At 36.7% G+C, this 15,106-nt stretch overlaps 1 protein-coding gene across 4 annotated transcripts in view; it reads left to right on the top strand.

Annotated features, from left to right (window-relative positions):
- Fut8 (fucosyltransferase 8) overlaps nucleotides 1-15,106 on the top strand; it is a 210,528-nt gene that overhangs the window by 156,364 nt on the left and 39,058 nt on the right. For all 4 annotated transcript variants that reach the window (XM_041658252.1, XM_041658251.1, XM_041658250.1 and 1 more), the window contains one exon: nucleotides 9,878-10,115. In XM_041658252.1, the coding sequence (XP_041514186.1) occupies nucleotides 9,878-10,115 (238 nt within the window). The remainder of the gene's footprint in view (nucleotides 1-9,877; nucleotides 10,116-15,106) is intronic.

Here is a 15,106-nt window from a genome sequence, read left to right as displayed (position 1 = left end):
TCAGGACTTTGTGCATGCCAGGCAAATACTCTAAAATGGAATCATTGCCTCTCCAGTTCTAGTTTTATAATTAAGCTCTTACATTTAGGTCTATGATCCATTTGGAGTTCTGATATGAACCAATAATCCGGGTTCATTTTCTTGCTTATTTGAACATTGTTCAAAGACTCGCCTTTTCCCATCATTTTATTGCTTTTGTTGAAAGCCAAGTAGTGTAGTCACATCTGCTCTTTCATTCCCACACTTTCTTGGTTCCTATAGCTTTGCAGTAGATATTAAAATGGGATAGTATGATTTCTCTAACCTTGTTCTTCTTTTAAAAATATGGTTATATATCTTTTCATTTTTTATATTCTATAATAAGCATATCTTAGTACTGGAAGTGTGTAAAACTACTGTTGAATTTTATACATTGAGCTTAACTTTGCAATTTTGCCAAAACTGCTTATTAGACAGGTAAAGGTTTTGCAGATCTTATCAGGTTTTCTACATAGATTATTATGTTATTTACTTTGTTTCTTTATCTTTAATCTTGGTGACATTTTCAGTAGTCACTTATAATTAAATAATTCTTAATTTTGAGTAGTATAAACTTTAGGTATGATTTACAGTAAATTGTAAATTTAGTTCCTTCATTCAAAGTTCTTGCCAAAGTGGTTTCACAGTTTAGGCATTTTTGGTAAGAATGTAAATATTTCTTGAAATATTTAGTGGTACTGAAGGAACTTTTCTGAATTTGTGGCACTGTGCTATCTATAGCTCACTACATGTTGTCATTTTAAGTTTTTTAATATGCTCACACCATTAGTTGTCAGTAATAAAAGGACTATGTAATTTATTACTAAGTTGCAAAAACTCTTTTTTGTGCATCTGTGATCCTAGAAATAGCTGGTAGTATGGCAGTTGTTATTCCCTCCCCGTGTCATCTTTGGTAGCAGTACTCTTGGCAAATACCTTATTCATTTCATTTACTTGGATGCAAGTTGAACTTCAATTAGAATTCTTTAATTTTTGCTGAATTTTCCAACATCTTATTATAAAAGTTTTCTAAAAGGTAGAAGTGATGCTGCATTTCTAAAATCAAATAAGTCATAAGTATTATTTAGTGATAAATCATAAAGTCATACTGCCACATGTCCTGGGGATCAGTTAAAGCAGAATGATTGCACTGCAATGCTGAAAAGATTTTAACTGTTAAGTTATCATTTGAACCAAGATCCTTGCTTGTCTCTGCAAGCTTGGAAAGGACACCTCCATCATCTTAACTTTGTGAGGGAAATATTCTTGTTTAATATGTCCACAGCCACTCATTTCCAGTCTTGGCTTTTAAAAATGAGAATGCTTTTTTTAACTTTCACTTTCATGGTTATTAACTATGCCCAGAGTCTTCATTTTAATTTCCAACATGCGGTGCTTCACTTCTCTTAGTTGCCTCATTACCTTTTCTCCATTGGCTTTGAAAATAATTTTAAAGAAATGAAATCAGATCGTTTCCAATACAATGAAGTGCTTTTACCGCACTGTTAATGAATCTTTTCTTCATTACCAACACAAAACTAGATATTGCAATTCTTTTTAATCAAACAAATTAAAAAATTGTGCTCTTTGTATTCTCTAATCTTATGAAAAAAAGATTAGAGCACAATAAAATTTAACTTACCTGGTTTCTTTTTGCCAAGCTTTCTTCATTAGAAAGAGAAGCTATCTGTAGCTTGACACCTCCCAATGGAAGGAATGTTAAGAGGGAGGTGAAAGGCTCCCCTGGGATTCTGATTGTTAATTATTAGCCTATAAAAGTAACCAGCTTGGTGCTCTAAGCTTATATTTCTTGCTACTTCTTGTATTGAAGACATCTTGAGGAAGGTAGATTGAGAAACCGAAATTTATAATTCATAGGCCAGCCAACTTTGAATTTAGTTTTGTGAGTGTGAACATCTTTTCTATCTTTTAAACAGATTTAGTTGAGCTTACAGAATGTTTCCTCTTTAAGACATATATGGAGATGTTATGTCCTGTTTATATTGACTGCGTGTTTTTATTTGTTGCTTATTAGCTGTTCTTCATAATATTTTTGGTCAGTTTAAAAAAGTGAGAAATGTCATTGCAAATGGAATTTGTACTTCAAAGAGCTTTTATTTATGTATATAAGGGAAAATATTAAGTATCAAAAATCAGTGATTTAGGTGAAATATATCTCAGTGGTAAAGAACATGCCTGACATGCACAAGGCTCTGATCTCAGTCCCAGCATCTCCAAACTACACTTAGAGTCAAATAGTGTCCTCAGATTATATGAATAAGTAAGATCATATTTAAATTAATTTTGAGTGTATTCTATGTCATTTAGTCTTAAAGTATCACTGTAGTAAAAGATAGATTGACACGGAGAGGTTGAGAATTGAGATTATTTTGTCTCATTTTTAAATTACCAAATTGAATCAAAGCCATGCATTTGAATTCATAGCAAAGTCTTCACTGGAACAAACACACCTCTAAACCTCTTCTTCCAAAGCTCTTTCATTAGGGTAATTGTCTGGAACTTTATTTACGTTAATCTTGTCATTCTAAAATTTGGACAGTTATCTTCATTGTAAAGAAGTGAAGCTTACATGTCTTGTTTTAAGAAAACCACCTACAGCCGGCCTTGTTGGTAAAGGCCTAGAAGGCCAGCCTTAGCCATTTAGTGAGCCTTTGTCTCAAAATAAAAAATAAATAGGAGGCGATAGCAGGAGGATGCCACAGGTTTGAACTTTCCTGATCTACGTAGTAAATTTTGAGCCAACCAGGGCTACATAGTGAAATTCTGTCTTCAAAAACAAAACAACAGCAACAAAAACCCCAAGAGAAACAAAATCACAAACTACCGACTAAATAGATGGAGAGTAAAAAGAAGACTGAGAATATAAGTAGTAGAGTGCGTTCCTAGCCTTCAAGAGATCCTAGATCCACTCCTCCACTACCTTACAGTCTCTCACACAAGCAAGTGAGCAAAGTACAGCGATGTTTGTGTGTATATGTATGCACATTATGTGTGATTGCGGAAGTGCCATGAATTATAACTCATATTTTAATTTTGTGCAGTAATTCTATAAATTGAATAATTTTAAGTTTATTTTCTATAAAATATCTTTCTGTCAGGATAAATTCCTGTCAATCTGATTTGTAACTTGCTCTTTTTTTTTTTTTTTTTTTGATTTTCAAGACAGAGTTTCTCTGTAGCTTTTGGTTCCTGTCCTGGAACTAGCTCTTGTAGACCAGGCTGGCCTCGAACTCACAGAGATCCGCCTGCCTCTGCCTCCCGAGTGCTGGGATTAAAAGCGTGCGCCACCACCGCCCGGCTCTTGTAACTTGTTTTTAAGAGAAACACTCCCTTTTCATTTACTTTTGTGTTTCATAAGTGGGGGACGCAGCCCTGCCGCCCCATACTACTACAGGTTGGCGCCCAGACGTGTGAACGGCTAAACCCACTTAAAAAACCTGAGAAGGCTTAAAAATAAGGGAGAGAGAGTTTAACACAGATTTTTGCTGTTTGTTGGTGGCGTGCTGTAGAGAGATTTCCCGATTCAGCAACAGTAGCAGAAAAAAGGCTGTGTCATTTTAAAGCGCGACTTCCTGGGGCTGTGCCGCCATTGCGATCTCTGTCTGGCTCCTGCGGGAGACAGAGCTTTTGAATAGAGCATAAATGGAGTAAAGTGCTACAATTAGTTTGATGGCAACTAGACTCGCTGTGTTCTCGGGTCTGCTCTGCTTGCCAGAGGCAAGCAAGCACCTCATCTAAGAGAGGCTTCCTGACTCAGCTTTAGCTGCAAAGCCTGCAGCTCATTAAGAGGTCCTGCCACGAAATACTTAAACGGTGTTGACGAAAAGCTGAGCGCATGCTTTTCGGTTTTCAGTCGTAGCAGGAAAAAAGCTGCGCCGTTTAAAAATGCCGGCTTTCTGGGCTGTCCTGCCAGGGCAAACTCTGACTGTTTGAGGCAGGAGGGCCGGCTACTGAGAGAGGACTTGAGTGTTGTCTGTTGTAGCTCACTTGCTGGCAGGGACCTTGAAATGCCATCCAGTAAACATGGCTACAGCCAGTACCTCAGCCATGAGGCTGGAAAGCTAAGGAATGGACTGGATCTAGCCGGCAAAGCCACGCCTTTAATCCTACTGATATTGCTTGGTAAATTAAAGACTCATGTGGTCAGAAAAAGAGAGATATACAGTAAAGAGAGATTCAAAGACAGAGAAAATTTCTGAATGGTTTAAAGTGTGTTAAAAATATATGCAGACTAAAAGTTGAAGTTCTTAAAGTAAAAAACATAAAAAAAAGGAAGAGAGTTGTTGTGTGTGGTAGCACACGCCTTTAATCCCAGTGCCTAGAAGGCAGAGACAAACAGATCTCTGTGAGTTCAAGGTGTAGTAGTGTACACCTTTAATCCCGAATGCCTGGGAGGCAGAGACAGGCGGATCTCTGAGAGTTCAAAGACAGCCTGGTCTACAGAGTTACTTCAGGTCAAAGATACAGAGAACCTGTCTCAAAAAGCAAAGAGTTAAAAGTAAAAATAAACAAAATAGAGGTTAAAACAAAGCTGCACAAAGATGGAAAATATACAGAGAATTTTGATACTGTATGCTATTATGCTCTCTTTGAATCGTTTGAATGCTGAGGAAGGACCAACAGCTGCTAAAAGATATTTGTTTATAAATGCTGCTGAACTAATCCAACATAGATATTATGAATTTGGATCTAAGGATATGATACTTTGGAAAGGAGTTTCTTATTTTGTTTTCACAGAGGATGAGACGCTGTTCATTTCTTCTATTCCGATTTGGTATGATGGACCACGTCCTCCTGAATGGTTCCTGTGCACGCCTTCAAAAAATTGCTTCGCTCAACTGCCAACTGAGATGAAACTAGCACACAGGTTATACCATGAAAGACCTAGTTAACGACGCCCCCATTCAGCAGGAAGCAGTTTGGAGAGAAAAAACTGCGCCCATATTCCCAAATATGGTTTATAAACGTTCTTTTACATTTAAAGGGGGATATGATATAGGTATGAATAATTTGCATTAGTATAGATTTTGCTTTATTGACAGAGATTTAAGGTCAATTTTGTTATATGTATAAGTGTTTCTGATTTTGATTAAGGTATTGTGATTGTGTAGTTCATTTAAATATGTACTGTATAATTAAGAAATATAGGTTGTTAATAGATGATCATCGATAATAGTAAAGCTTGTAGTCATGTTAGTTAGATTTTCTAGATATATAGAGATATATTTTAGATAGACATTCTTCATGTCTTTCAAAGATTACAGAATAGGACATTTAATGTTTTAATAACTGAGGACTTTTCATGACAATGAGACACGTCTGCTCCTGGCAGCACCAATCTACTTCAAGAGGAAGATGGGCATCGAAGAGGCACCTTATGGAGTTTGATAGCCATTTGGGCAAGAAACTGCTCTTGCCTGGACTATTGCATAAACTGGACACAGAGAACCCGCAGAGAGAGGACTACTGAACTTGCCTAAGGTGAGATGATCTTTCGGGGTTCCTGATTCATTTTGAAAGAGTCTGCGAGACATTCTGCAGGACACAACAGATAGTGACTGAACTGACTTTGAATTTTCCTGCTTTATGGAAATGTCTGCTGGATACCATGGGCCTGAAGGCTGAAGATGGATGCCCCAACGGTACAAAAGAACTTTGGGTGACTGTCCAGGCAGCGAGATGTCTTTGTCATTTCTAGAACTAAGTTTCTTAGTTCTTGTTTACTTAGGTAATATATCTTTCTGGAGTCTTTGATGGAGTTAAGAATAGTTAGTTATAGTTATAGTTTTCCTTAGTTATGATAAAGATTATTGTAACTTTTTACTTGATAACTGTTTTGTTATATGTAATTTTGCTATGTTAAAGCCTTTTTTTTGTTTAAACCGAAAAAGGGGAAATGATGGAGGAAGGTCATTGGCTAATAAAGGCACTGCCCTGGCCCATTTTATTGGTTAGAGGATAGGTGGGAGGAGTAAACAGAACAAAATGCTGGGAGGAATAGGAAGTGAGCTCAGAGACTCCACAGCTCTCTCGGGAGCAGACGCCTCAGAGAGAGACACCATGCCCCGCTCCCGGCATAAAGCTCCAACCCAGGATGGACTAGGCTAGAATCTTCCCGGTAAGACTGGTTCTCACAGATTATTAGAGATGGGTTGATCGGGATGTGAGAATTAGCCTGTAAGTGCTAGAGCTAAAGGGCCAAGCAGTGCTTAAAAGAATACAGTGTCTGTGTAATTATTTTGGGGCATAAGCTAGCCAGACAGGCGGCCGGGGGTGCTGAGAATGCAGCCCTGCCGCCCTTATTACTTCACATAAGTATAATAAGCTGTATCTTTAAAGCCTTAACATATTAATGATTGCAGTTTTATTTAGAGTCCTTTCAGTCTAGCTGAAAATAAGTTTTTATAGTCTGTTTTTTTAATTTTTGATTTACCACAATATCAGGATATTCAAACTGTCTTACTAAGTTGTATGTATGTTTTCTTATTTTGTTAGATACTTCGTCCAAGGTTCATTGAGTATACTAAATAATGTCTGTGTGAAATGCCTAAGTTTTGATTGGTTAATTTGTGATGCTGAAGTCAGAAGGACGCTGAGGTGAAGAAGTCTTTCTCCTTTGGGACTTACTGGAACATCTTCAATATATATTCCCTCATCTTTTACTCTCATAAATTATTTTCTAGTGAGCTTACCTCTGCTGGAGTACACCATAATCTTCTGTATGAATTGTAGCAGGCGAAGGAAATTCTATAAAAGGAAAGGAATGATTGATAAGAATCACAATATAAAACAACCACATACCTATAGTCTTACATAACTAGTAGAGATTTCCGTAGCAGAGATGCTTTAAGTATACCAAATGCAACTGCAGAACAGATTTTGTCATCAGATAAAGTGATAAAGTGTTTGCGTGTGGAACAAAGCTTCTTCAGTAACAAGGCATTTCTCTGTCTCCTAGTCCTTAGTAAGACACACCTTCAAGACTTCCACGGCCAGATAGTAGAAGGCCAGGACCAATGGTGATTGATAAAAGCTACTTGGTAATTAATTTAAAGGCTACAGAACTATGAATTTATTTCCCTTTTGTAGCTGTCTATAAATCTATAAATAACACTTGTTATTGTAACAACAGTGGATTTTAAAGACAGTTCACATTAGAGTGTTCCTGTAAAGTTCTTTTCCATCCCAGTAAATCCTTGTCAGTCTCAGATTTGTTACTTGTTCTCAAAAGGATTAATCCCTTTTTATTATCTGAAAAGTATTTTTCTAGATCTTTATTCCAGTGCACCTAATCTTATGCTATAAACACAAATACCTTTTCTGTTTTTGTTTTTCCTTTCTTCTGCATTTTGTGGATCTTTTATGAAAAACATCCTTTGAATTTTCCATACTTTCAAATATTAGCATTTTGGCAAAACTAGAAGCCATACTGTGGCTTTCCTTTGTTTTACTCACAGCCATTATTCCAGTCATCCAGTTTCTCTTGTCATTCTCTGCCTTGGGGTCCTGTATACCTTTTACACGTAGATCCTTCTCTTCAGAATCAAGCATAATAAATGTTTTTCTTTCTGTTACCTATAGCGCACATGAAAAAATTAGTGTGCTTCCAGTCAACCTTCACCCGGTTTTTGTTAGATGTAGATGGCAATCTTCTTTTAATTAAAAGCCCTGGAGTCTACAGCAAAGGCTGTATGATTGGCCAGTTTTGTTCTCTCACATTTGCTCCTTAACACACACACACAAATGACATGTAAAACATAGTGATGGAAGAAACGGAGTGTGGTAGCTAGGGACATTCTGTGCTGTCTTTGCTACTTTTGAAATGCCTCAAAGAATAATCAGCATGTATGGGGACATTTTCTTTTTTTCTTTTCTTGATATGATTTTTAGAGTTATTTAAGTTCTGTATTTTTAATGCCTCATAAAAAAAATCTGGCAAATAATGTTTATCTGCTCCCTTGATAAATTGCTGAATCACTAATAATGTTTCAAACCACTTTGAAAGTGTCATTCCCAGATCCTCATATGCTAGGGTACATGCTACTGAGCAGCTTTGCAATGTGCTGTCAACCTGCCTTCTGCCCTTGCTGTGTGTGTGTGTGTGTGTGTGTGTGTGTGTGCGCGCGCGCGCGTGTGTGTGTGCGTGCGTGCGTGTGTGTGTGTGTGCGTGTGTGTGCGTGTGCGTGTGCATATGCACGTGCCTTTTGTGCCTGTGACAACAGGGATAATTTCCTCATGAGTCTGCCGTGAGTTGGTAGTCAAATAAAAGAATCTACAATTCTTATGTTGATTATGGCAACAATATTGACAAAATCTACACAATATTTTCAGGATGGTCTCAGATTCATTAATGCTTTAACACAAGTTTCTTGGTGGTGGCAGTTTGGCTTTGATCTAAATATGACCAGCTTGCTATAACGTGCGCATGTAAAAGGTGCTTCTGAAGGTGATAATACTGCATTTCCCTTCCTCAGGTTTCCTTCAGAATCATTTTACTATCTTAGCATTTCTAAGTGAGGCTCCCATTAGCAGGAGCGTGGTGACTGTGTTAGTCCAAGATCATAGGGAGGAGGGCTGGGATTCTGTTCCTAAAAATGTTTATCTTCTCTTCCCTTTCACGGGAAAAAAAAAAAAAATTAGTTTGGAAACTCAGGCTCAAGGGGCTTAACCAAAGCTGGGCAATAGTGGTGCATACCTTTAATCCCAGCACTTGGGAGACAGAGACAGGTGGATCTCGGTGAGTTCGAGGCCAGCCTGGTCTACAAAGCAAGTTCCAGAACAGCCAGCACTGTCACACAGTGAAACCCTTTTTCAAAAAGAAAAACAACAACAACAAAAAGAGTCTCAACCAAGACAGTTTGTTATAAGAAATTAAGATGGCTAGGAACATATAGTAGTTGCTCATCTATATTAAGAGCAGATTTGAAATTTTACAATGAAAACCAAGAAGTTTTCATACTAATTAAACATTTGCTGTTCTCTGGGGAAATATAGAAATATAAAAAAAATGGTCTCAATTTAAAAATGGCGTATCACATTTTCAGAGTAGGCACAAAAGAAGTGTTCTCTATTCACTTGTGAAAATTGCTGGTAGCTGTCATCAAGTTGGGTATAAAGTTCAATGACTGATATTTTGTAAATGTTGAATTTTGAGATTCTTTTACTCAATACCTTAAGAAATTGTGTGTGTGTGTGTGTGTGTGTGTGTGTGTGTGTGTGTGTGTACATGTACTGCATGACAATGCTTAGGGTTCAGTTCTCATCTTCTGCCACGTGTGACTGGTCATTAGGCTTAGTGACAAGCGCCTTCCCTCACCTAACTGTCACACCAGCTACTCTGTACCCCTTGTTTCTTGATGGAAGCCTAGTTTTCTTTGTAGCATTCAGAATTTGGGAATGACTTACCACAAAAGTTACAGATTTTCATTTAAGCTGCCTTGGATTTTGTCAAAGAATATCTTCTAAGAGTGCTGAAGTGCTGCTGGGGTAAGAGAAACCATTCCTCCCAGCGTGATCTCAGCAGTTATAACATTAAATTCAGGGTTGTTCACACTTACATGTTCTGAGTTATAGAAAAGTTAGACACTGTTTTTAATTTAACTTATTAATTTCACATTTATTTAGTGATATTTCCAAAGTAATTCTTTTTGTGTGTGCCATCTCCCCTAATATGCACATCAAATTTTTATTGGATACTACCCATAAGACTTTATTTATTTAAATAAGAAATATGCCAAACAAGCTCTGGCTTATTATGTGATTTTTCAATACCTGTAACCAAAATGGGAAGTTCTTATATATATTTCTTATATCTTTATCTTCTGTGTTTCACTGACAGAATCCCAAGGACTGCAGTAAAGCCAGGAAGCTGGTATGTAACATCAACAAAGGCTGTGGCTATGGTTGTCAACTCCATCATGTAGTTTACTGCTTCATGATTGCTTATGGCACCCAGCGAACACTCATTTTGGAATCTCAGAATTGGCGCTATGCTACTGGTGGATGGGAGACTGTGTTTAGACCTGTAAGTGAGACATGCACAGACAGGTCTGGCCTCTCCACTGGACACTGGTCAGGTAAGGAGCTTGTGTACCGTCACAGATCTCTGGTGAGGTCAGATTAGCTGGTTTCTAGGGACAGTTTTATAGGCTATAATCACCTTTTCTCTTGATTCATAAATGCTGTACATTATGCATATAAAATGTAGAACAATATTTTATTTTTAAAGTATTGTATACCTGTGTGTAGCAGCATATACCCATAATTCCAGTGCTTGGGAATCTGAGATTAGAAAATTGAGAGTTCAAGGCCAGTCTGGGCTACATGACAAAAATCTGTATCTAAAATAAACAAATACAGATTATTTAATAATTTTTTTCACTTTGATTTTCATTTTATCTTGATTTAGTGAATTTGCTATTGGTTTTTTTTCAAGGAGAACAATTTAATATTTTAATAAGGATGATGTAACTCACTTTTAAGATGATGTTATTGGATTTATTTTACTCTTCATAACTATTGCATAAAGAACCCAAGAATCTATAACATTAGCATGCCTGGAAGACTTGTTAAAATGGTGGATTCTGATACAGGCTGTCAGGAGTAGGGCCGAAGAAATTTCATTTCTGAGAAAATGTCTGTATCTTGAGACCAAGTTTGAGAATCATTGACATAGACTGTGCTGGTAACTGTCTTCATTTTACAGTTGAGGACAATGAAATATTAAAATTGAATTTTAAGTATAATCAAGAAACATTTGGTGATGGATAGCTTGCACTATTTCAGGCTTTCCCAAGTGATTAAAAAATAATAGAAAGATAACAGACTGTTGTTAAGAATGAATCTTCTTAACAATAATTTTTTTTTGCCCTGAAAGTTTCCAGCAGAATGAGTACAGGGATAAAGAGAGGCGTGGCTGAAGAAGGACTACACACTTAGCATCAAAGTCACTGTAGCCTGAAAGCAGTATCAGTGAGGGGTTTCTAAAAATCTTGTCAGGTCTATTTAGAACCTACCCAAATAGTTTTAATGCACCCAGCAACAAAGTTCATAAGCATTTATAGGAATACAAGTTACTCAGCTCTGGCAGGTGTGATTCAGAGTGTCTGGCTCAACAGGACATTATCAAGGCTTGCTCAAAAAACTAAATAGATAACCTTCAATAAAGAAATTGAATTCAGGCCCAGATTTGTAGCTCAGTGCCTAGTAGACACAGTCCCTAGCACCTATCTCCAATATTTAAAAGAAAACCAGACAACTCTACATCAGAAACACCAAGAGTGGCACTGGTGTGAGCTGGGCAGAGGGACCTAGGATCATGTGTTCTTGGCTGGTCTGGGCAACATGGATGGATCTTGGCGGAAGGAGAGGAGGACGGGAATTAATTTATAGTTTAAAACTTTCCATGAAGTTTCAGGTCTAGATGTCTTCCCAGTAAGCTGGACATTTAGGGAGGACTAAATACCAGTCCAAAAATTAGAACACTTACTTTCCAAACCATTGTATGAGACCAGGGTCACCTTTGCAACCAGATTGTGCTTCCTACAGGAGAGAGGTCACTTCATGTACAGATTGATGGATCACTCCTTTGGGGTGATGCAGTGTTGGAGACAGATGAGACATCCTGGGGGAAGACTCAGAGGTGGTTAATTATATGAGACACCAGACAGATGTTGCATCTAAGGTTATTTGATTTTCCCCTTATCTTCACCTAATTTGTTAATAAGCACCATGGTTTTTCCTTCCAGCTGAGTATTTGAGAGGCTGAAGCAGAACTATAAATTCAAGGCCTGCTTGGGCAGTCTAGCAAACCCCATCCCAAAATGATGGATATCTCCAGTTCTGTAAACAGTTAACTGAATGCTTAGATGCTGCTCAGTTTATGTACTATGGAGGCTCGTACAGCAGTAACTAGATCTCGTGAGCCTTGCTAACTAGACTGCCAAGAACTCCGTGTATTTAATGCCCACGATAACCTGGACTGCTCACATTTTATATAAGTAAGTGACTTGCCAGAGATGCTGCAGCTATTAAGATACAGAACCCCAGTCTACCTTTAAAACATGATCTTTAATGAGCCAAAAATCAGCACAGTATCATTTTCAGAAGTCTCAACCTGCTAGATTTTTTAAGGGTTGTTTTAAGCATTAGCATCAGGACATATACAGCCTATAGGCATCAAATGTTTGCTGTGTGTCCCTTTGCAGAATAAAAAAACAGTTAATAATTGAACTTCCTATACTCAGAAAACTCCAAGTCTAAACAGAAAATAATAGGAAGTCTATCTTGTGAATTAAATGTGGTCTGTGGTGTTATAAAGCCATAAACAAGACTCAAAAGGATAGGGGAAAGTATACCTATTCTAGCCAGAAAAGTCAGAAATGGCATGTTTAAACTGCTTTTGACAGGGTTGTTAAAATGGCAAGAAATGTTAGGGGTGGAATCCTACTCACTTGGAGTACTTGACAGATAATGATGAAATGGCCAGGTGCCTGTCACATCTTGCTTAGAGAGGGTTCCCAAATATCAAAACTGGGAAATTACTTTTTTCTTCAGCCTCTAATTGGCTGAATTACACAGAAGAGATATTTAAACCATCTGCTCCTCGGTTTAGCCTTTAGTCAGATGTGACTGAAAACTCAGTTTTGATAGATAAATTACATTTTTCAAGTAAAACCAAAATATCGAATAGAAGATACTTTGATCTAAGTAATTTCTATTTTAAAATTTTCATACAATGTATTTTGATCATATTCTTTCCCATCTCCCTCCCTACCCAACTCCATATTTTCGCCCTCTCATATAGTTTATACATATACTTTGATCATATTTTCTTTATTCTTACCTGTGCAACTCCATATTCTCTGTCTCAAAAAAAGAAAAAAGAAAAACAAACTTTAAAAAATCAATAAGATTAAAAAATATAATAATAACAAAACAAAAGCATGCACATATAAAACCATGGAATCCATTTTATTCTGGCCAACTGTTCTGGTCATAGAGCCTACCCTGGAATATTTTTGATATACCCAGTGACCCTCCATTGAAGAAAACTAATTTCCCCAGCAGGTATCAGTTTCAGATAACTTCTTGGTGCTCACTTTCCCTTCTCAGGAATGGGATTCTGTTTGGTGTGAACCTGTGTGGGTTTTATATGTGCTATCTTAGTCTCTGTGAGTTCACGTGTTTCAGTCCTGTTTTGTCTGAAAATATTTCCTTGGAGCCATTCACTACTTCTAGCTCTTTATAATCTTTCTACATCTTCCTCATCTGCATAGATGCCTAATCCTTGAGGAGAGGGGTTTGACAAAGACATCCCATGTAGGGCTAAGTGCTCCAAAGTCTCACACACTCTGCACCTTGTTTAGCTGTGAGTCTTTGTGTTAATTCCATCTTCTTCAAGAAGAAGCTTCTCTGATAAGAGTTGAGCCTGTGTGCTGATCTATGGGTATAGCAGTATGTCATTAGGAGTTATCTTATTGCTATTTTCCTTTAATAGAATACTAGTGGTAGATACTACCCTAGGTTCATTACCTGTCTAGTCTAAGATTCTAGGCCACTTTAGTAGTGTCATGTTTTGTTTCCATCTTATGGAATGGGCCTTAAATTCAGTTTTTAAAAGTAGTTAGTTGCTCTTATAACGTTTGTGCCACTATTGTACCAATCTAGATGCAAGTATTTTTAGGTGTACATGTGTAAAAATGATGGTTCTTTCAGTAAATACACCTTTGATTTTGTATTCATTATTAACTGTCACTTACACTATTGTAATCCTTGTATTACTTTTTTATTTATGATTATTCTTCTTGCAGTTTTATAATACATGTACAATAATTGTGCAAACAGTGCAATCTTCTGAAAGATATTGCCAAAGTAGTCAAGTTAATATAGTACTGCTTGTTGGGGATTTTCATTTAACTAAATTGAGGAAATAACACAGGATTGCCATTTTTGTTATTTAAGCCCTTGCTATAAGCATTGCCTAAGGTATAATGAATGTAAACTCAAAAAATTTGTACTTCCTAAAATTAGCACATAAGTAGAGTTTTATATTATGTTAGAAAGAGATGGAGGTATAGATCTGTGGCAGAGTGGATGTGTGTTTGACATATGCAAGGCCCTAGTCCAATTTCTAGCACACACATAAACCAGTTACATTACTAGGTAGTGTTATCTTATGCACTTTAGAATATGACATTAATAGGTAATTGTTTGTATTCTGAAGTCAAGGCAATAAAAGGATAAATTATTCTGTGTTGATTGGAAAATACTCCAAAACATCAAAAATAAAAGTAAGACAGGATATAAAGATTACCTAGTCTTGTAGTTTATGCAGACTGGCATATATTGTATGAGTAATAAATGCTATGTCTATGTTTATAACATTTTTAAAAGCCTGGTAATAGCTGTAAGCTATTTTATTTTCTGAATATCATTAATATTAATACATAATCATTGACCTAATTAATGTGTATGTGAGTAGATCACTTTCCCCTGTTCTCCTGGGGATATATATTTTAAATTAAATGTTTCTCATTAAGTGAAATCCATTCTTTGAACATTTTTTCTCAGTTTGAAAAGAATATTATTAGTGATAAATTGCAATTTTGTTTTTCTGTTTTCTGTTTGTGTAGATATTTTGTTTAGCATTGATTCAAATATATATTTAGCATTTCAGTTGTTTTTCACACAAGATGAATACTATAGTTATTGTAATGTGCCCATAACTACTTATCAGCATTTATTCCTCTGTTTTAGTAGCCAAAGTATGTATGTCGTGTTATAAAAACATTAGTAGCCACAGATCCATATAAAAACATTCATAAATTAATACTTTTGCCTTAGCATTTTTTAAAGAGTGTATTGCTGGTCTGTGTTGTTGACATGAATTGAAGTCCTTCTTGGTCTAAGGACATGCTGAGATGATTGAAGAAATGAACGAAAAGAATCATTCTAGGAATATTTGAATGCAGCCTTTTTGAGTTGTGACTAAATTCCACCCTGAAACCTTTATCTAGTCATGTCATTTCACAAACATACTAGACAAAGGAGTGGCTTCACACAGCTG

This window comes from Microtus oregoni, unplaced genomic scaffold (assembly GCF_018167655.1).
Source record: "Microtus oregoni isolate MIOR12 unplaced genomic scaffold, Mior012 000009F_ref0000495, whole genome shotgun sequence".
In the NCBI taxonomy this organism is placed as follows: Eukaryota; Metazoa; Chordata; class Mammalia; order Rodentia; family Cricetidae; genus Microtus; species Microtus oregoni.
Note: the sequence above shows the minus strand (reverse complement) of the source record. Positions and strands in the feature narration are given on the sequence as shown.